Source organism: Taeniopygia guttata, chromosome W (genome assembly GCF_048771995.1).
Source record: "Taeniopygia guttata chromosome W, bTaeGut7.mat, whole genome shotgun sequence".
In the NCBI taxonomy this organism is placed as follows: domain Eukaryota; kingdom Metazoa; phylum Chordata; class Aves; order Passeriformes; family Estrildidae; genus Taeniopygia; species Taeniopygia guttata.
This window is the reverse complement of record NC_133064.1, coordinates 2,752,781-2,774,548: the sequence shown is the minus strand read 5'-3', so window position 1 is coordinate 2,774,548 and position 21,768 is coordinate 2,752,781. Positions and strand designations below refer to the sequence as shown.

At 46.8% G+C, this 21,768-nt stretch overlaps 1 protein-coding gene across 4 annotated transcripts; it reads right to left on the bottom strand.

The window, feature by feature from the left end:
* Positions 1 to 7: 7 nt before the first annotated feature.
* Positions 8 to 21,733, bottom strand: LOC100220790 (phospholipid-transporting ATPase IC). 4 transcript variants are annotated; one of them, XM_072923055.1, is made up of 30 exons: positions 21,597 to 21,733; positions 21,072 to 21,253; positions 19,254 to 19,357; positions 13,090 to 13,282; positions 10,980 to 11,077; positions 10,582 to 10,695; positions 9,995 to 10,093; positions 9,839 to 9,900; positions 9,331 to 9,403; positions 9,166 to 9,236; positions 8,739 to 8,821; positions 8,440 to 8,598; positions 8,178 to 8,266; positions 7,677 to 7,867; positions 7,387 to 7,595; positions 6,905 to 6,948; positions 6,630 to 6,789; positions 5,870 to 6,058; positions 5,522 to 5,634; positions 5,133 to 5,297; positions 4,926 to 5,037; positions 4,643 to 4,718; positions 4,404 to 4,536; positions 3,893 to 4,178; positions 3,100 to 3,323; positions 2,598 to 2,681; positions 2,083 to 2,328; positions 1,793 to 1,931; positions 1,581 to 1,711; positions 8 to 1,064 (listed from the first exon to the last, which is right to left on the bottom strand). In XM_072923055.1, the coding sequence occupies exons 4-30, from the start codon at positions 13,268 to 13,270 to the stop codon at positions 834 to 836; spliced, it is 3,762 nt and encodes a 1,253-aa protein (XP_072779156.1). In that variant the 5' UTR covers positions 13,271 to 13,282; positions 19,254 to 19,357; positions 21,072 to 21,253; positions 21,597 to 21,733; the 3' UTR covers positions 8 to 833. The 4 variants fall into 4 exon arrangements, with proteins under 4 accessions (XP_072779156.1, XP_072779155.1, XP_030114919.4 ...); XM_072923054.1 differs by having other exon boundaries at positions 21,077 to 21,253; XM_030259059.4 differs by having other exon boundaries at positions 6,630 to 6,786; positions 21,077 to 21,253.
* Positions 21,734 to 21,768: the final 35 nt, after the last annotated feature.

The following is a 21,768-nucleotide window of genomic DNA, read 5'->3' as shown; positions in this document are numbered from 1 at the left end:
AACATAGTCGGCTTTCGGGTGTTTATTTGCATCGCGCTGTTGAAATGTACATTCCATTGAATGAGAGCTGCAGGTCATATTTTTTACTATAAAACCATTTCAATAATTAGTTTTAGTTCGGGAGGGGGAAGTACATAAAAGCGAAACACTCAAACACCTCACCTTGAGTGAAGAATGTGCAAATGTAAAGAGACTCATAAAACCACTTTTTACACTGTAAGAACTGAGGCACCAGCAACTGAAACACATCCCATGAAAGTGACTGATTTCTAGTTACCCATCACTGACTGTGTCCAGAACTGAAATGAATAGCTTGTGCCAGCTCCAGGGGCAGCTTCCAGAGCTAAGATCTGTCCTGATTCCTAAACCAGTCTGACACTGGCTGCAGTTTATCACCAATGACATCCCAGCTCAGCTGTGACAGCTCTGATGGGAGCATCCAGAGCCCTCTCCAGGGCTCAGCATCCCATGTACCATCATGTCTGAGCAGTAAATGAAATAGAGCACACAAGCAAAATCCCTTTCAATGACAAGTATGAAATGTAGATAGTTTTATACCAACATAGTATTAAAAAGTGAAAAGTCTATGATTCCAGGCATCACTAAAAACGGACACTGCTGGGTTTCCATTCCCAGCACATGTCTCCTTCACTGACATACAGAGCACTGACACAAGGACCAGTAGCTCCACTGGGAACTCTTGGCCCTTCTGTGCTCCCAGGAGTCCAAACCCAGAAACTTCTGTGATAAGACATAAAAACCTCCACATCCTTACGGCAGGCAGTTTAAAAAGATCCTGAGTTTGTTCAGAACAGTTCTGTGCAGTCCGTGCATCAGCTCGTGTCCCGCGTGTGCCCGGAGGCCGGGCCGCCGCCGGCCAGCACGGCGTCCAGCGGGGCGCGCCGCTTGCGGATGCTGCGCCCCGAGGAGATCAGGTCGGCGTAGCCGCGCTGGTGGGAGAAGGCGTAGGCAGAGCGGCGGGCGGACACACCACGGCGGAATGCGCTCTGCCGCCGCTTCCAGTGCTGCTCCTCCAGCAGGTACTTCCTGCGGTTCCTCTGGATCTGCACACACACAAACACATCATCAACACAGCTGATCTGTTTTCAGAGCTGTGCGCTGTGTGCCGGCTCAAGGCAGAGCAGAAGTAGCCAAAGCTATTCCCTACACTCTTAAATCTATCTCCTACACTCTTGACACGTAAACCTGGCACGCCAGCCCAGCCTAAATTAAACCCAAACTAGGGCCCTAAGCAGCCTCATGGGGTCTCAGTCACAACACCAGATTTCAGCCAGGCACACGAGGAAATAGCCCCCACTGAGCTGCTGCCTCTGGCCAGCCCTGCGGCCACTCCTCTGCCCACAGGACCCAAGCCAGGCTTGTGTTCCTCTCCCAAGAGCACCATCACTTACTTGTCTCTACCATTATCATAAAATCCCAGAATGGCTTGGTTGGAAGGGACCTTAATGCCCATCTCATCCCAACTCCTGCCATGGGCAGGGACACCTTCCACTAGCCCACACCTTAGCACTGACACCAGCCCCTGTAAATAAACACCTGCCATAACAGATTTCACTCACTTTATCGCTCTCTGAAGGCCAGATTGTCATGGATAAGAAGCGCTGTGCCACCACAGGCAGTAAGCAAATAGCAATGGATAAAATCATGGTAAGCCAAAGGTATGGCTGCCGCAGAGCATTCGGAGCAGTTCCTGGGAATAAAAGGAGCAAAAATTAATTTATGACAAAGCTACATGAGGCAGGACTGAGAACCACAAAACATGAGGACTGACCTGTGAACTGAAAGCCAGAAGGGAAGAGAACATGGATTCCAGCACTGTGAAGGTCAAATGTGATCCCAAAGTAAAGTGCAATACTCCCAAATACTGAAAAAGCATTAACAAAAGTCCAGTAAGATGTATCCAGGCCAATCTAAAAGCAAACAAAAGTGCCAAATTAGTTTCTTAATTCCAAATTATGTCAACTACTTTTTGCATGTAGTTACCTTGCTAGTAGAGAAATTTGAACAGTGAGCAGAAAGCGTTCCCAGAACACTAGAGCTCAGGGAACAAAGCTTACTTGCCTGAAAATTGACGACAAATATCAGAGAGGATGCAGCTGTGACAGCAAAGGACTGATAATCTGCAGGCGCTTCTCCGTCTTGTCCCATAGATTTAAGGTAGGCTCCGTACGGGATAAAGAAGATGATCAGTGAAGTTACAGCTCCATGGAGCAAACTCACAAAGAACTTCTTGTAGTTGAAAAGTAAATCTCTCTGACCCAAAACATAAAGTTTGGGGAACCGAAGGCTCAGTTTGTCGCTCACATCCTTAATAAAGAAGAAAAAAATAAAGTTGTGAATTGTTGTTCTAAGGCTGAGCTTTGGAGAGTGAGAAGCTGAACTATACAGCGTCCCAAAGGGAATGGCGGATCCCTTTCTCTTTCCAATAGCTGGGATTTGCACAGAGTAATGCAGAAGGAAGACATTCTTAAAAGCCACAAAACCAAACCCCTCTTTTTTTCATGGACAAACAGTGTAGCTTAAAGACCGTGTGGTAGGTGCCTTTGGATTCATCTGTTGTAACAACATGGGGATACCTGGTCGAGCAAGCCAACGAGCAGGACCGGGAGGCTGGAATACAGCACGTTGTACAGCGTGATGAACCAGTCCTCATAGGCTGTCTGCAACAGAGGGGGAATTGCAGGACTTAGTGATTTCATTTTATTACATCCTTCCCTCCAGTTCCTGAGAAAACTCACATGTGCTCTGCTAAAGCTTTAAGTTCAGTGGGTGAACACTGTCTCAGTGTTCACCCAAAGGCAGCAGCACCTTGGCTCAAGGCTCTGCTGAAGTTCTTTAGTCTCTGTTAAGCTGCCCCACTCCTTCCAAATCTTCCTCTCTGTACAACAATGATCCTGGCTGTAGTGCTCTGGAATCATACCTAATGCTTGTAACTAACTCACTCAGTACTCATCACATCCTCTTGCAGAAATCACTGGTGACAACTTCGCATTCCTGACACTTGCCAGGTGAAGCTTTTGCTGTTCCACACTGACAGAAGCATCTGCTTGTTGTTGTCCCACAAGCACAACTTCCTACCTGGGCAGAGAAGCCATTGAAGAACGAGTACCAGATGTGGACCAGTGTGAAAGCGAAGTTTTTGTAGAAGAAGTATCTCAGAAACTTGCACATCCTGATGTACGACCAGCGCCCGTGGACCAGCAGCAGCCGCTGGAGGTAGCGGAACTGTCCGAAGGAGTAGTCACTCGACATGACAGCCTGCATCCCCTCCTGGCCACTGATCCCAACTCCAATGTGGGCAGCTGGGTGAAGAGACAAACACCATACACTAGGTTGGACAAAGGGACAGGACCACGATTGGGGCCATTTCTACTGTCACCTGGACTCTCTCAGTGCTTGTTCTGTCAGAACGCACCTGGGAAATTTGACCAAAGGAGAACCAAGCAATGAGACAGAGTGAGTAAAGTCCTGAACACACTGGCCAGGACACCCTGGGGACATAAACCCTATCCTAGAGGTTTTTTCTTCATTTGCATCTCTTGGGAAGCAGAGCAGATACAATCTGGGATGGCTAATGCCACCAGGCAAGGGGCAGCCAAGCTACTGCTTTGGTCTTCATATTACACAAAATCTTCTGTAACACACAGATTCCTGCTCAGGGAAAGTCTAAAGAAAAAAAAAAATAGATCAGGAAAAACCACTAACCATTTCCTAAAGTGCTTCCTCAGAAAGGGAAACAGGCACAGAAGCTAAAAGCCCCACGGCAGCAAAGCAGATGGAAGAGTCTTCTGACAGAGAGGGACAGTGGAGAGACCGCAGGAGCAGGCCAGAGGAGATCTGTCCTAGCGGGAGAGCTTGACAGCCGCCTTACTTTTGATCATGTTCACATCATTGGCCCCGTCCCCGATGGCCAGGGTGATGGCCTTCTTGTACTTCTTCACCAGCTCCACCACCATGGCCTTCTGCTTGGGTGTCACACGGCAGCAGATCACAGCCCTGCACTCACAGGCCAGATCAACAAAGTTCTTCTGCTGCTGCTCCTTGTAGGCCTCTGCCCTTCTCCTTTTCTCAGTTTGTTTTTTCTTCTCTTCTGCTGTTCTGGGGAACTTCAGTTTCAGTTTCTTTTTCTTCTTTTTCTTCTCCAGCAGGATTTCATTCTGTGAGAAATATAAAACTTACTGTGTTCCCCTCTGCACCATTTCCAGTCCTACTCCAGGCACTGCCTAACAACACACCTGAGGTCATTATGCTCCCAGCATCCATTTCTGGCATTTTAATGAACTGCAGGTGCAGACAAAGGAACAGAGTCCTCAGTGAGAGACACTGTGGCCTGGTGGTGCCCCAAAATCCCAAACACTCAGAAGAACAGCCTTTGTACATACCAGCCAGGAGCCAGTGATGATTAGAGCCCGATCTCTGCTGCCCTGGAAGAATGGCTCGTTCATTCTGAGAGAGGAATGTGGACTGGATCCAGCCGTGTTCCTCTGGTTTTCCAGCCTCGTTTGAAGGAGAGCACTGGAAAGAGAGGTAGAAACTGTTACCAGAAAGTCAAGGATAAACTTTAAGCTAGGTCAGTCCCAGACTGAAAATCCTGAACTAACTCCTCTGTGTTTTCACTTGCCTGGTATCTTCTCCATAGCAGATGGCCGTTTCCTCTGTTAGCAGTTCACAAGAAAATCCAATATTTTCAGCAGTTTCTACAAAAAAAAAAAAAAATTCAGAGAGGAAAGTATTTCTGAAAGTTCTGCCACAAGTAATTGTTAGAAGCAGCCCGAAGCGGCTCAAGTGCTGTTAAATAATTTCTGATTTATATTTCTGTATGAGAATTCCCTTTCAATGCCACAGTGTAGAGGAACAGGAAAACATCCTCCTGTTTTTAGCTGTTTGGCTGTAAGCAACCCCACCTTTTTTGTCACCAGTAAGCACCCAGATTTTAATGTCTGCTTTGGAGAGTCTGGAGATAGTTTCTGGAACTCCATCCTGAAGTTTGTCTTCGATAGCTGTTGCACCAAGCAGCTGGAAGGTATTTGAAATACAGTTGGTTAGTGGCATTGAAACATGTTTCTTTTAATGTAAAAATTGAAATGTATTAAAAATGCACAGCTCCTTACAATCAAGTTTTTTTCTATTTCCTCATATACTTTGTCCAGAGCTTCATCCCGGTGACTTGTAGCTAAACTGGCCTCCTGAAACTTTTTATTCCACACTTCAAATTCATCCTGACTTATGTCTCTATAGCACAGGCAGAGTGTCCTGAGAGTTTCACTTGCAAAGACCTGAAAAATAATTAAAACCACACAAGAAAACTCTTCATTTGCAATCCAAACATGAGGGTAAGAACATGAGCATTTGAGAAGTTTGACAGAATAAGTCCAACTTTCAGAACCAATTAGATTCTGAAATGTTTCCATTAAGCTTAATAGCTTAGGAAAAGGAAATTAATAACACTATTGTCAAGAATAATTTTTGTTTTCAAAAGGCATAGAAAACACAAACATACATCAAGCGCCTCTTCTGTGGCTTCTCTCATTACATTCCTGGGGTGCAGCCGCTCGTAAATCACTGTATCAGCCCCTTTGCAATACAGCCTGATATTGCCACCGGCCTCTCTTACTGTGGAGGGAAACAGCAGAGTTGGCACTCTTACATAAAGGAATCATTTCAGGTTGGATTTTTCAGCCTACTGCCAAGTACCAAAGTACAAGATGGCGTTTCTTCTTCAGTGGGCTCAAACGTGCCCCAGGAGTGTCACACAGCTGCTCATTCTTGACCTCAGCCTCCTTTGCACATCCCTTCTCACCCCTAAACAAGTGACCTTCTCCATGCAGGCTGGTGGCAATCAGCTTACCAATGACAGACATCCGCTTCCTGTCGCTGTTGAAATCCAGGATGGCCAGGACATCGTAGGTCCTCTCGACCCCCATCTCACTTATGGTGATGGTGCTCTGTGTTCGGGAGAGGAACACGTACCCGAAGTTCCGGGCGGCTGTCACCAGGGCCCCCTCGTCCGGGGAAGCCGCCTGGTAGTTGAGCTGACCTGTGGGATTGCAGCCAGGATATGGCTGAGGGTCCAGCTGGACACTGCTGCAGCACCCACCAGCAGGGCACACAGACATCAGGAACCATGAACCCCCAGGCTGTTACACGTACTTCCCAAACAGGATCGGTCCTCAGCCTGCTTCCCTCCATATTACACCAAAACTCCACATTTTCTACCTCAGTATCCTAATTTCTCAATCTAGTAATTTAAACATTTTCAAAAGAAGCTCCAAAAGACAAATCCTTGGCCAGAGACACCAATACAGCAAGTGGAAACAACCCCAAAAACATTAGGAACAAGAAAGGACAGGACACTGTTGGTTTCATGGAGATTTCACAAAGATGGGAGTAAAGTAATATTCATATTCCATGTTTTAATTGAATCTTCCAGCCCATTAATTCAATAGCTGATCACTGCTACATTTAGTTTTGTTTAATTTAAAAGGGCAGCCTAACACTCCTTCCTTATGGTATCAGCATTAGTTGCAGATCTCTCCCTTGTGGAACTGGATTTGAATTATTGTTTTCTGCTACACAAGGAAAACAAACTAAGCAAAAGCCATACCCACCATCAGAAGTGTCAGCCATGACTGTGTGACAAATAGCAAGCAGAAAAAAGAACTTCTGGATTTCTGGCTCCTTTCCAGACTTTATTTGCTCTATCAGATAGTGATCATAGAATAAGAACTTTCCATCTGCGTACACATTCCAGCTGAAATCAACCTGCTGCTTAGAAAACAGGGGAAGAGAGTCCAAGTTAGCACAGGTGCCATTGCTCTGTGCTCTGCCAAGGGAGCGTTGTGTCCCACGGCCCGGGACACAGCGGTGGCTGGGATGAACCTACCTCGGGGTGGCCCTGGAGCTGCCCCGCTGCATCCCGGCAGTCTCCTGCAAGGCAAGAACCTGCACTCAGGGGGACCAAGCACAACAGAGCTTGTACAGCCCACCACAAAGTAAAACATACCTACGACATGTACTGCCCTGGCAGTGGAAGGAAAGGAAAAGGACAAACTGCTGCTCACACTAAAATGTCCTTGTCTGTTTCTTGACTTTGTCCCCAAAGCATTTCTAATGAAAGGAAATTGGTACCAAAAAAAGTGCAAATTGCCAAATTTCAGTTTTCCTGAAAGCTGAGAAGTTCCCACTATTGCTCCTTAATTTCCAATTTGTATGTGGGAAAACCCCAACCTTATATTCAACCCTATATGCTTTACCCAGTGCCATGTCTAAATTGTGGATGTTCACTCGGAACTAAGAGAACTTGTATGTACCTGACATCCAACAGGTATTAAAATTCCTCCTTTGCACAGGCTTTGCACAACTTACCATATCTCTGTCCATTTATGCAACACTTTTTAAAGGTCATGATGTTCTGTGTAAGGGTTCCAGTCTTGTCAGAGAAGATGTACTGGATTTGCCCCAGCTGCTCGTTCAGCGTGGTGGTCCTGGCCTTGGCAGCTGTGTCCTTCTCGGGGTAGTACATCTGCAGGTCCCAGTTGATGAAATAGCTTTGGCCAAAGCGAATCACTTCCACACTAAACGAAAGAGAAGGAATGTTCACTCCCAGCCGCAGCTCGCACCTCCACACAACAACACCTCCTCAGGTATTGCCCTACCTCACGTAGAGGGAAATGGGCACCATGGTGTTGAGGACAATGATGTATCCCCAGAAGTTGAGGAAGCCCCGGTAGGCAGGGCTGGAGTCCTGTGCATCGTACAGGTACCAGGAGGAGTTGCCAATCTGCTGCTCCCAGTAGGTGTGTCCGATGGCCAGCCCAGCTGACAGCAGGATAAGGACCACGATGATCTGCAGGACACAGAGAGGCCTCTCACACTTCAGAAACACTTGCTTGACTTAAATCCCCAATCCCCATGTTCCAAACAGAATATCACAGGTATTTGTGAGGAAAAATGGAGCAAACATTTCCCAAAGGCACATTTCAGAAATGGAGCAAACATTTCCCACAAAGGCACATTTCAGATTTCCTCCTACTCCATCCCAGCTCAGCAGGCCAGAAAAAAGTCAAAACATATTTATTATATACACACAGGAAGAAGCTGCCTAACTTAGCATTCACTATTCACTTAAAATCTGAATTTTAAACAAAAAGGCTTACGGTATAAACCATGTAGTTCATAAGGGAGTCAATTTTTGTCCTTTTAAATCTTGTCTTTCCACTGTTTTTCATTATTTTTGTGTCAGCACCTAAAAATAAAGAGTCAAAAATTAAAGAAAGGGAAAGATAGGATAAGCAAACACATGTCAGTATTACAGTTTTACCAAAATGGGACACAAAATACAGCTGGTGTCCATAGAATGAAGATTCTTTTTCACTCCAGTGAAAAAGAATGTGCTTTTAGTGGGGAAATATTACACACCTGCAAATATGACCATTCCATGGCAGAAGTCCGTATTCCTGATCTTACAGCCACGCAACAAAATCTTATCAGCATCCAGAGAATAATTTGAGTTTCTCCAGGATAATGATCCTGTAAACTTATCCAGTCGGTTATTGGGTTCTTCACATTCAACCAGACCTAAAAAATGTGGAGGAGAATGTGTTTAATGTACAAGTTAAATCCAAATGCATTGATGGAAGTAGTTTTCCTTTACTTTTATTGACCTGCAAACAATTTGAGCTATGTTCTAATAGTGTTAGGTGTGGAACTGTACCAACCATCAAAGTCTGCCAGGGCACTTTGTTCCTGAAGGTGTCTGTGTGTCACCTCCAGGGCCATTTTGAATTTTAAGTTGGTCTCCCTAAGAAGAAAGGATAAAAAAGCGATTTTATTGAAACCATGGACACAGGAGAGAAGTTTAGCATAATTAAATTAAGGTACCACTACTTCTCTGGGCAACCTCTACTAAAGTAAAAAAATAAACCCATGTCCTTCTCCCTTTCTTCTGATATCACATACTCCAACACTTCTGATGTACCTGTAGCACTCCAGTGGACAATTTTTAATTATTCTGGAATTATAGGAATCAGCAGCAGGATACTGTTCCCCAGGTGTGGCTTAACAAGCAGACTCTAATGTACACAATCCTTGTTCTTTTCCTACTCAGCCCAAATTAACTCCAAGACATCCTTAAGTAGAACCTACCCATCAAGTTCAGCTGTCTCCACATAGCAGAGACTGTTTGGTTCTGAGCTGGACAGCAGCAAAATATCAGCCTAGAAAACAAACAAATAGACATCAAATAAAGCCAGGTAAAGATTCCTACAGAGCTCTCTTGAAACATAAAATAAATGTATGGGAAGCACTTACAGGAACAAAAGTATTTTTCTTCAGACGAATGATATCACCAACTTTAATATCTTTCCATTTAGTGGCTTTGAACCTATTACCAAAGATAGTTTAATAATTATTACTCTTTAATCTAGAACACTAAGCACTCTATAGATCTTAAAATACTGAACTTTCCTAAGGAAAAAAATGACCTCTTGGTGTGCTGTGGGTTAGCTTCTCAGAAACTGCAATTTAGTTGAGGGTCTACAGCTCAGAAGTCAACCTATCCTTTCTCTTCCCGCTTCACCTAGTTATGAATTCCTGTCCTTCTCTCCAAAGAAATTGTTCTTAGCACAGATTTAGTCCCAGAGAATTAACTTTAAATTACTACTTTAAGCAGTTTTCTTCCAGCTTCAATTAGGTTTTCAGACAGGCAGTAGAGAACAGAACTGAGCCCTACCTATCATCTGCAGCTTCAGATCTGTGGCAAAGCTTAGCAACAGAGCAAGGATCATCACTTACAGAGCTCAGAGGGGAGCATACAAACCTTCCATCCTTGATGACATCACATGTCCTGTTATTGACCTCGTTGTCCATCCTGTGGCGAGCCTGAAATCGGAACAAAGAATGTACTCCCTGCTCTGTACCACATCAGGAGAAATGAGCTACACTGGGAGGGTTTTGCATTTTGCATGGTTCTTACAATGTCATCCACCAGGTCTTTGACTGCAGTTATTCCCAGCACCAAGAGCAAGGGCACCAGTGTTGTGTACCATGACAGGGTACTTATTTGAGGAATCGACTACAAAAGACAGATAAAATCGGTCAGTAGGGATCATCAATCAAATTTAAATCAGAGATATTTCACAGTTACCTGACTAGAGAAAAAACACATCAGAGAATTTTAAGTCAGGTTGTGAAAATGAACAAAACTCTGTGGGAAGAGTTTGGCTGTTACACTACTTAGAAACCATCTTCCCTTTAACAATTGCACTGGCTCATACAGTCTGGTGGAGCTTCTGATTTATGAGATTATCTCAAGAAACATCTTTTCCTCTTGAAATTCATGAGCTCTGCAATGAGTTCATTCTAATTCTGTACAACTAGCTCATCCCAGAGCCCTGCCATAGCTCATCTGCATTTGTTGCAGCTTTCTGTTATGATGGGTTTGGTCTCTGCAGCAGTTCAGATAGTGCCCCACAATTCCCCTGACAGGACAGCATTGAATTCTGTCATAAATATTACTGAGCTCAGACTCCCTTCACAGTGAGTACTCTCCATCTTGCTTACCTGCAATATGAGAAGAACAAGGAAATAGAAGTTGGCTGCTCTCTTGAACTGTTCAAACAGATTCAGAGGTAAAAAAGTGATGGGGTTGTACTTGTACGTCTTAATTGCATTTCCCTGTGGGAGAAACCCAAACATCAGTCACACAGCAGAGCTTCTCCTTCCATCACAAATGTACAGCGCATATTTTTATGTTCCTAATTCTCTATCTCACCTTAAACACTCTTGCTTGATTTTCCATTTCAAAACTCCAACCCAGTTATTCTTCCCCCCTTCTGCTGGAAACACTAAGGAATTGTGAACGGCTTTTACACCACTCACCAGCCACTCCAAAGATTTTACCGGGATTAAGGAAGCATTCACCCGACGATTAGCACCTCATTGGGAAAAAAACCACTTACCGCATATTTGCTTTTCTTGAAGCACAGGAAGATAGTTCTCTTGAAGCCCGGCTGGTCATAGAAGCGCTGGTCGTTTGCTTTAACTTGCCAGCTGCAGTCTGGAAGGGACAAAAGGGGCCAAAAAGTGTTAGAAACATGAGGGAACAAATCTGTCACGTTCAGGTTTTCCCTCAAATCCATATTTTAAAGGCACTTTCAACTGAAGCAAGGCTGGTACCTGCTTTGTAATACATATCCTTAAAAAAAAACCTTTTCAAGACATTTCCAGGCTGTTTGTCTTTATTAGCAATTCAAGTACATTCAGAGGTAGGGAGAAGCTTGCTTAACATTTGAAAGTTCTGTGGGACACCTCCAGAGTAGTATTTATTCATGCTAAATTCCTTTCTCTCCCCTCTTTTGGTTTGTCTCTAAAAGAGGCACTAAGCACTCCAACCCGGGTACCTGCCTTACTGGAAATGAAGAGGTCAGTTCACCTTTTGAAAGCAATTATTTGCTTTAACCACACTGTGCCACGGTTTTCATCCACACCCATTTAAAAAATACAAATCTGAAGCGCTCATCTTGTTTCTTCAGCCACCAGTTTTGTTCGATTGTGAGAAAACTCAGGAGCAGGAATTGCATCCATCAAGTCATTTTCTGTGCCAGCTCTTTCACAGATCCTGGGAACTCCTTCCCCAGGTGTGGAAGCTGGCTCCCGACAGCTCAGCCTGCCTGGGAAGGATGAGGCAGGCAGGATTTTGAAATGCAGCTTTCCTGACTCACCAGCCAAGCATCTCCCCTGTGCTCCAGCCCACGGGGACTGTCCCTAATGGATGCTCTTCCTGGTTTCATAGGATCTCTTCCCCCATGCACGGGGTGAAACTCCCGACGGCAGAGGCGTGGGCACGGCTGTGACTAACACTTCAGAACCCAAATCTGAGTGCAAAGGCGGGTTTTTTTTCCCACCCAGCATAGAGCAAATTCCATGCTGACATATCTGGACTTTCCCTGTGACTACACAACTGTCCTTTCCAACACCTTGGTTACAAATCCAGAAGATAATAGAGAAATATTTATCTGGAAGAACCTTTGAGTTAAATATTATATGCATGAATTTAGAAAGTTATGAAGTTTGTCAAAATGGCAGGGCATAAAGAAAAACAAAATCTACATAAACATTTCTTTACCACATTCCAAAACCATTGCAGTGTTGATAAAACTGATGGAAAACTGCCAAATTAGGTCTGAGGTAAAACCTGCAGGAAGGAAACTCCTAAAAATTACTTTAAAGTGTGGTACTAACACCTAATATTTGGCAAGCTGCTTTGGTAATTCATCAACTTTAAAGGATGTCATCATAAAAAAATCCTGAACTCAACATCTGACGGGTGCTTGTAAAATGACAACATATAACAGGTGGCTATGAAATGAGAGCTGATCAACTGTTCCCATACAAACAGGAAAAAATCTGTATAAATTCCACAGGCTCTGGTTCCATTGAAAATACTTGTGTTGCACCATTAGAAAAGGGAATTTAGGGGAGCTACAGATGTTTCTTGGGTAGAGGTTCAGAGCAGGGATGCCAGAAGGACTCCTCCCACTGAGGTTCTTACGCTGGCAGCAGCCACAGGCTGTACCTGACGGTTCCTTTGAACTCCTCCCATTCACCTTTTACCTTTCAGGAAACTCATGAGGCTATAAAATGAGCAGTGAGGTGGAAATCTACTCTGCACAAGCAGAACTCCAGGGAAAACACTGACTGAGCACAGCAAAATGTTTATGCTGGAGCCCATTTCCAGAGGACCGGGAAACCAAGTACCTGAAGGTCTGTCTGAACGGTTCCCAGAGCACAGGCCATGTACATCCAGGGCCTGCCTTAATTAACAGGTCACTATGCTCATTATTTTTGCGCAAGGAGCAGTGGCACAGGACTGGGCTGCAGGTTGGAATGAAGCTGAGTTTCATTCTGACATTTGTTAAACTGAACTGCCATCAATTTACTCCTCCAGAGTCAGAGAAGCCATTCCAAACCTTAGCTGACAAATAAACACAGAAGTCCAATCGGTCCCTGAGGCTCAACCTCTGCATCCAGCATCGTGCACTCCCCAAATCAGGCTCATGATGTTGTTACCTTTTTTCCCAGGATCTCGGCTCTCCTCAGCGTCCCTGCTGGTTTGGTTGGGTCCTGGTTCAGCCCCAGGCTGCCGACGGTCCAACTCGTCCTCTGTTTCATCGTCACTGTATGGCACCACCTCATCGTTGGGCTGGGAATCCTCCTCGAAGGTGGTCTCCGAATCCCTTTCTGAAATCATGCTGCTAGCACCCTGCCATCATTTTGGACAAGTTAGGGAAAAGAGCTCATGTAGCAAGTGCTTGAAACCACATCTCTGGTTTTACTCTGCTGGTACTGGTCACCAGTTTCCTCAGAGCAGCGCAGGGCACGGGCTTGGTTTTCCAGCACTGAGCAGAATCAGGGGCAGTTCCCGTCCCAGCCAGCCCTTCATTACTGTTCTGCTATGTGTAATTACACACTGCAGCCCCAGGAACACCATGTGCTCCTGACATAGGAACTGGGAGCACACAAACACGGCTCCCAGTGGCATTACATCATGCCCTGAGGAGCCACAGGAGCTGGAGCTCTGCTTGGCCACAGTGGGACATGGAACCGGGCACAGAGCGCCAGGTCAGATGTCCAGGGCTCGGGTCACACAGCTGATCCTCCATCCTGGCCTGCAGAGCCTCACCCAAACCAGCCTTGCTTCCTCTCTCTTCCCATGGGCTGCACATCACTGCAAGATCCCACATCTCGCTGTCCAAACACCCGAGGACACCAGGGGATGCATTTTGGCTCAACCCTGAGCTGCATCAGAGGAGGGATGAGCTGAGGCCATGCCCATGCCCCCTTCAGCTCTGGATGTCTCCAGCCACAGGTGGGTGTGATCCTAATCCTGAACTACACATCAATTCCCAGCTTGTCCCTTGACCTGCCTCACCACCATGGCACCGCCTTTGCTAACAAACTCAGCAAGCAGCAGGGCCAGCACCAAACACGCTGACATCCCCCTCAGCTTCTGGTTTTGCAAAGCTGAATTGTCTCCCCTCCCTAATATCTCCTATAAGAGGGAGATAAATATTCCATGAGCACACACTGAGTGGCAGGCTGCTGGCAGGGAGCCCAAGGCAGGCCATGCTCCCCAGCCACAGCACTGCAGGGCCCACCCAGGACAGACTGACAGCCCACAAAACACAACAAATCCACCAGGCTGAGTGTACTGGAATGCACACAACTTCTCCCAAGGCCCACACAAACTGTTGGAGGCTTCTCCCTGATGGAATTACCCAGGAGTATGACAGCTGGTCACTAACACAGGTGTAGAACCTGAGACTTCTGTGACAGAGCACGTTTTCCTAAATAGCCTTGGAGTTAGGAAATATATCTCAAGCTCCAATTCAGGCCCCTGAATACCTCACTGTGATATTTTGGTTTATTTCTCCTTTTTTCCATGTTTTAATTCTTTCTGTCCTGCTAACACGTTCCTCCCACACACAATCCCTAGAACACAAAATGCCACCAGATCTTTAACTGGCTCTCACTCTACAACAACTGAAACAAGCTCATATCCCTGGCACACAGAGATTCAGCTGTTAGTCTATTAAACTTTACTGATTAACTGCTTAATGATTAATGAACTAATTAGTCATGCGAAGGGGTAGATGAGATGTCAAAAACATGCTGCTTTTGTTCTCCATTACAGATGTGTGCCTACGTGGCAATGCCTACAATGCCACCAGCAGCAGCCTGCGATGCTCACTGGGAACAGGTGCCAGCCAAGGATCTGGGGTAAGGTTAAATTAACTGTACTCACTTTCCCTCTTCAGAGAACTAAACCACCACTAGATCTCATTAAGTGTTACCCTGCAGGCAGCACAAGTGCTCTGTGCTGCGGGCACACCATTAGCATGCTGCAGGAGGCAATGGAATTGTGCCCGGGGCTGGCCGGGAGCCTGTGGAAAAGCTCCCACAGTTAGGAGAGAGATGAAAGCTGCTGTGGGACCCAGGGCAAACTAGTCCTCCCTCCCCTGACAGGCTGACAAATTGGTTTTGAGTTAAGTTTCTTGACACCTGGTCTGGAAGAAAAGGGCTGGCTGGGAGGCCAGAGCCGTGTCAGAAGTTCAGAAGAAGGTGGGGAGGGATCATGATGTGAAAGGGGAGATGGGAGGAGCCGACAGCATGGAGCACAGAGATGCCAACTAATCCCGAGGCAGCAGGTAAGAGAGGGGAGCACACACCCAGCAGAAACTCAAGGGGAGCAAACATGGCAAGAAGGGAGGGTCACTGATTTTGGTCACTCTTCTGAGGACTGTGGAAACAGTTCATGGAGGGCCTGAGATGGAACAACACAGTTGTTAAATACTGCTTCATAAAATACTCAGAGAACACTTTAAAAAGCTGGTGTTTGGCTGCATGGCCATAATTTTCTAGTTCCTGACTGGACAACAGGGGTTTTCACACTGTTTCAGATGAGAAAACCTTACATTAACCACTTCAGTCTAGAGGAAGTGTCAACTCACACTGCCTGGGTGGGTGGGGAGCAGCGCCCAGTCCCAGTTCTGCCTTCTAGCCTGGAAAATCCCGCTGATCCAACAGCAGGGTGGATATATGGGGAGATAAAGGAGATCAAAACAGTATTAGGTACAGGTTTAAGTATACCTGATCCCGTTTGTTTACTAAAAGGGCAAATTTCACAGTGCTTCAGTAATTCAGGTTTTGTGTCTACTTCTGCCTCAGGGCAAGCACTGGATTATTTGGAATAAAGTAAACCTTGTAAAAACTCCACTTACTGCACTTGTTTCAAGGCAGTAAACAACAGTCCAAACCAATCTTATTCTAAATTCTTATCTGGAGAGTCACTGCACATGACACTGCTGCAAGAACCTGGGGTGACTTCTTGCAAATCAGGTCACTGCTCAAAGTGCCCTGAAAGCTAATGAGTCCATCTAGAACAAGGCACATAAATAGTAAAAGGAATAAAACGCCACTAAAGCTGTTATTTTGTGTTCATTATGGATATAAAGACCCACAAGCCTCCCATTACACACCTGCTGGCACCACAGCCCACACCCTGCATGCTCCTGTCCTTGGCACCATATTCTGCACTACCTCATACATTCTGTCAGTGCCAAGTGCAACAGCTGCTCAAACCTGGCCATGCACTGTTCTTCCAGAACACAACAAGATCGGTATTTTAAGCAAGAATCATAAAGTAAACTCAAATACTACAAAAAATAACTCAGAGACCCTTCTGAACTGCTTCACGTCTCTGGAGTTCAAATAGGACAAAAAAGCTACGGCAAGATGTTTCACTGATTTAACCTGGCATTTAAAAAGTACTTAAATGCAAAGCCTGATCCTCAGACACGTAAGAATTATTTCTTTACTAGGTTTTACTGGAGCATCCAGCATTGCAAAACAAAACCTGCTTACAGGAGGGCCGAATGCAAACTCCCAAAACTGCAGTAGAAAGCCATGGCTGCCATCAGCCTCTGGGGTGGGGTTCCCACAAGGACCTACTGGCAGATGCATGATCAGTCCAATTACATTTTCCCTCAGAGACAGCAGTAATTGTTCTGCCATCTTCAGCTGTCCCACACTGCTCACCTCGCCAGTAACAGAAGTGGGAACAAGGACAAAGAGCCTGGTAGGAGCAGCAACCGAGAGGACACCCTCAGGGCTGCCACCCTGGAGAGCAGCCACAGGAGAAATCAGAGCCCACAGAGCGCTCACGTGGCTCCAGCAGAGCAGACACCCCTATTCAAGGGGCTCAAGTCCATATCCCAGCTTATGCCCTCAGAGGTTTCAGACCCATCTTTCATCCATGGGTCAGGGTTAAGGGACAGCTCTAACAGCACTGGAGACCTGAAATTTGGGATTGCAAAGACAGCCCAGCATCCACTCTCAGGTCATGATCCATCCTCCAGCCCAGTAATGACCCGGCTGGAACCAGTTAATGCTCCTAGAGTTATTTTTAACACCCACAAAGCACAGTCAGAAGACAAGGCCTCTGACAGAAGGATATTGCATTTCTGCTCTCCCCTCAGGGATCCCAGCCTAAGGCTTTGGCAGAGTATGGGCCTTCATTAAAACTGAGTTCAGCAACTCATCTCCCTGGAACCAGAGCTGCAACAGGGAAACAGGCAAATCAGAAACTGGATTTGCTTACAATAGATGAGATGGATTGCTGATTACTCACAGCAGATGGGAAATGTTACTGGTAACAAGTGCTTGGACAGGCAGATAGAAGGGTCTTCTGAACAGCTAAAACCTTCCAAAATCTTTATGACATTTTGAGAGGAAAAGAAAGCAGCTAAAACAGCATGAATCAGCACAAAAAGGCCAAGGAAATAAGCTTCCCTCCAAACACTACTAAGCTTCAGGTAGATTGCCATGTAAATTATATGCTTAAAGCTAATCAATTTATAGATCTATTTAACACACAACAGCTCCAGTTACTTCCCTGAATGACTACTTTACAGTAATTGAACACCCAAAAATTATATCTTGAAGAGAATGATTTCCCTTAGTCATCTGTTCTCAAACACGCTGGCTGTCACATGCACCCCAGGAAAGGTAAAGCCCAGCCCCTGGGATGCCCAGAGAAAGGTGAGCTCAGGAGTTCAGGTATGCACTTTGAGCCAGCTGAGGCTCCAGAGTGTAAGGTAATGAAACAACTCCTGACCCTACACATCTGCCCTGCACCATGACCCTGGGAGCAGTTCCCACTGCCTAACACGAGGTGACAGAATCACCCCCAAAAGGTTCAAACCAGAGGGACTCCAGTATGGCTGCAGATAAAATGCTGGTGGGGAAGTGATGCACCCACATAACTCAGGACAGCACATGTCATATCCGAGACACAACATGTCATACCTGAGATCTCCACACAACAGAACCACCAAGGACTCCAGCTCTCCCTGCAAGGTGAGAAATCCTTGGGGATCCCCTTCTGCAAGTGACAGGTCAGAGGAGTCAGCCTGGCTGCACCATGGAGTGCTGCAGTGCACCCAGCCCCTCATTTTACACGTTTTACACACACAATTTTTAAATACAAAGTGTATCTATTTGATTCACAATAGTACCTTAACACCAGCACCTAGTACTGCTCTGGAGGCTGTACAAACTCTGAGAATTAAGGACTAATTCCAGCTCCAGGAGACTTTTAAATTGGTATTGTATGCCAACCTTGCAACACCCACAGATCTTTCCTTTGCAAGGAACCAACCCCAGTCCCTCCTTCAATGCCCTAATAACCCTGATTACCTGCACCATCAGTAGGCAAACACCACAGTAAAACTGTAACACTCTGGCACCACCAAACTCTGAAAATCTCACTTTAAAAAGCTGCTCATGCCAGCCCTGGCTGCAGGGAGGTGACAGTTCCTCTCCTGAACACACTGCAGACCTGTTCAAGCAAGCTGAGACATCAAGACCCTGAAACCCTCCAGAGGGAGGAGAGAGGGCACAGTTCTGTGCTGCTGACAAATATTCAAGCCTCATCTTGAGGAAAAAAATTAAAATATAAAGCAGAAGCTATTGTGTACTCCCCAGTGTAGCTACTTATTAAAACTTGTATGAAAGTAAGTATGAAGGACTTTCCAATATACCTAATTTTTCCTGATGAGCCTACAGGATTTGACACAAGGAAGAGATTAACTGGACACCAAGAATTGAACAGAAAATCAAGAAATCCAAGAAAGAGACCCACAGTGTACAGGCCAGCTGCCTGAGGTTATGCAAAAATGCTTGAAGATGGGCCATTGCAGAAACAAAAACATAATTTTCCCCACTATCTGCTCTAGGATTTCTCATTAACAAATCTGCAGAGTTCTGTCATTTAAAGTCCAAGGCAAGGCAAGCTATCTTTGCAGAAGATAAGAGGGCTGGTAACCTTTGCTCGAGCTGCAGGTTCCAGCACACTCTGAAGGGGTTTCAGCCTGCCTTTTAGAGGGTGTTACCTTGCTCTTGAGGTTCACATTATACAACAGCCCATATTGAGGTTAATAGAGGAAAAAAGAATTCTTGTTGTGCATGCTTAAACTGCATTATTTGGAGAAGATGATTTTTGGAACTACACAGAGAGTTTTTTTTCCTAGAAGTCACCGTTACCATCAAAACCAGCAAGTATTTTTAACTGGCTAAATAAAGGTTACTTCCTGCTACCAAGATTGGAGATGCCATTAATACACCTCTTCTGGTAGCATCTACAATAGACACTGAAGCCATTTTCCTAAACTGACCTTTATCCAATGGAGTGTGCGACTGAAGCCCAGACTGCATCACAGATGCTGGCACTGGCCACTCACAGAGAATCCGCTGCCTTCAGCTTCAAATCAGGCTCCATCTGCAATGAAACAATGTAGAAAATGGTTTATTGGCTGATTCCACCTTGTGTGCACACAATAACAAAAAACTATTCTTTAGAAAAATCATGAAATTAATTTACCTTGCAAAATTTCTTATGCTTCATGTGGAGCCATTTGTCCTATTACCCTAAGGTGTCTGGGCTCTGTGACAAACTCGTGGCTTGAGGCTGGCAGAGACCTTTCAAAGATATTAACAGCCACACCCTGTTTGTACAGTCATTTGTGCATCTTTCCTATCACCATCAATTGTCAAATTGTCAAAGGAAAATCATATTTCAAGTGTGTATCAGAACACATGGGGGAAACCCAGCACACGTTCCAGAGGGATTCTGTAAGCTTGCCAAAAAGCAGTGCTACCACAGAGCCCGGCACCTGCCAAGGAAGGCTCAGAGAATCGGTCTGGAAAGAGAATCGTGCCCTTCACCCCGACAGGCACAGAGACAGAGAGGTTAAGTGATTTACCCAAGGCCATTGGGTAAGTCACTGACAGAGCCAGGGTTGGGTTTCAGAAGCTCCTGGCCAACGTCCTGCATTCAATTACAGCTGCACAAAGCATCTCGTTTAAAAGAGAACTGAAAAAGCCCGCGGCAGGAAGAACATCAAAACCTCTTGCATCTGAAACAACAACCAACCACCTTTCCACATTGAAGAGCAGGCAGCACTTCGTGCTCTCGGCCCTCTAACAACAGCCACACCAACAAGAGAGCAGAGAAATAAACCCCAGCTCATTTTAAAATAGCTCCACTGCAAGTGCTTTTGGAATTCACTATGCCAAACTGAAAAGCAAAGGCCCAGAACATTTACAGGCTGTCTTATATGGCAGAATTAAGTGAGAACAGTTTAGAAGTTACTGAAAATAATCTCTACGATAGTTCAAGTTAACACAGAGACAAACAGAGGCTTGGGACAGGTACAAAAGCAACCAGATTAAAGAAACCACCAGTACAAAAGCTGACAAGGAAAACATCAAAAACAGCCAGACACTACTTGTCTTCTAAACCAGGCTTTGAGGACAACAACAAATCAAAACCCACGACCAAACAGAAACCTGAGCAAGCCTGATCCAGCACAGCCACTTACAGGGTGTTAATCCAGGGACTCACTCCAGCAGCAGCCACGCAGGTGAGGACTGCTCAAGGGCCAGGCTGCCACCCCAAGTCCCACGGCCCGGCTCTCCACAGCCAAACACCCTCAGCCCGGAGACCAAACACCCCGGCTGTTATTGCCAGCACTGGTCCCTGCCAGAGCTGTTCGGCCTCTTCGGTTTCAAACCGCTCCTGCTGACACCCGAGCCAGCGGTGCAATGCTCCATTAGCTGCTCCATTCAGCACAGCTCCATCCCGATCCAAGGAAGGGATGCTATTTAAGCTATAAGCACGAAGCACGAGCTAGCAGCACCGAGACACCAATTTTGTTTTGTTTTCCAAGCAAGTCACTGACCGCACAAGTAACTTGCCCAGGATTTTCTATTGCAGAGTGATTGTTCCTTAATGCAGAAAGCTATTGCTGCTCTGATGACTGTAGAAACACTGACCAATGAGTAATCACCCGCAGCCCTGAAGGCTGCTCTCATCATACAGAGGTATGGACGGGGGGGAAGGAAAAGCCGGGAGTCGGGCAAGCAGCCCAGGGCCACGAGCCGGAGTCTGCCCGGGGGGCTCGGGGGCACAGGAGACAGCCGAGCTGCCTTACCTCACCTTCCAGCTTTCTTTAAACTTCAGACCGGAGAGAGAGACTCTGTGCTAAGTTCGACCATCACCGGCCGCACATCCCGCGGGTGAGAGCGAGGGGCACGCCGATTCCCGCGGGGTTCCGCCGGGCTTTAAACCCTCCAAAACAACGCGTCAGGGTTCCCTCTCCGAGCCGGTGATACGCTGGGAAGGAAAGAGAAAAGAAGGAAAGGCGTTCCGGGTGCGCCCGAGGTCAGCTCCGGCCGCACCTGTGCGGCGGGGCGGGCCGGGACGGAGCCTGCCCCGACCCCCGGCCCGCACCGAGCGCGGCACCTGCGGAGGTGGCGCCGGACGGCCCCGGTGGTGATGGATACACCGTGCCACCGCCCCGCAGCTGCGGGCGGCCCCGGCCCCGAACCCCGCGGCCCCGAACCCCGCGGCCCCGAGCCCCGCAGCCCCGAGCCCCGCAGCCCCGAGCCCCGCAGCCCCGAGCCCCGCAGCCCCTGCCCCGCAGCGCCGCTCCGGCAGCCCCCGGGCCCGGCCTCACCTGTGCCCGCGGGTTCCCCGGGCCCGCTCAGCGCCTGCCGAGCCCCGCGCCCGCCCCGCTGCCGGGGAGCCGCCGCCAGACCGGCCGGACGGGTTCCCCCGCTTCTCCGGGCGGGCAGCAGGGGAGGGGCCGCAGGGCAGCGGGGAAATAGGGCAGCAGGGGAGGGGCCGCA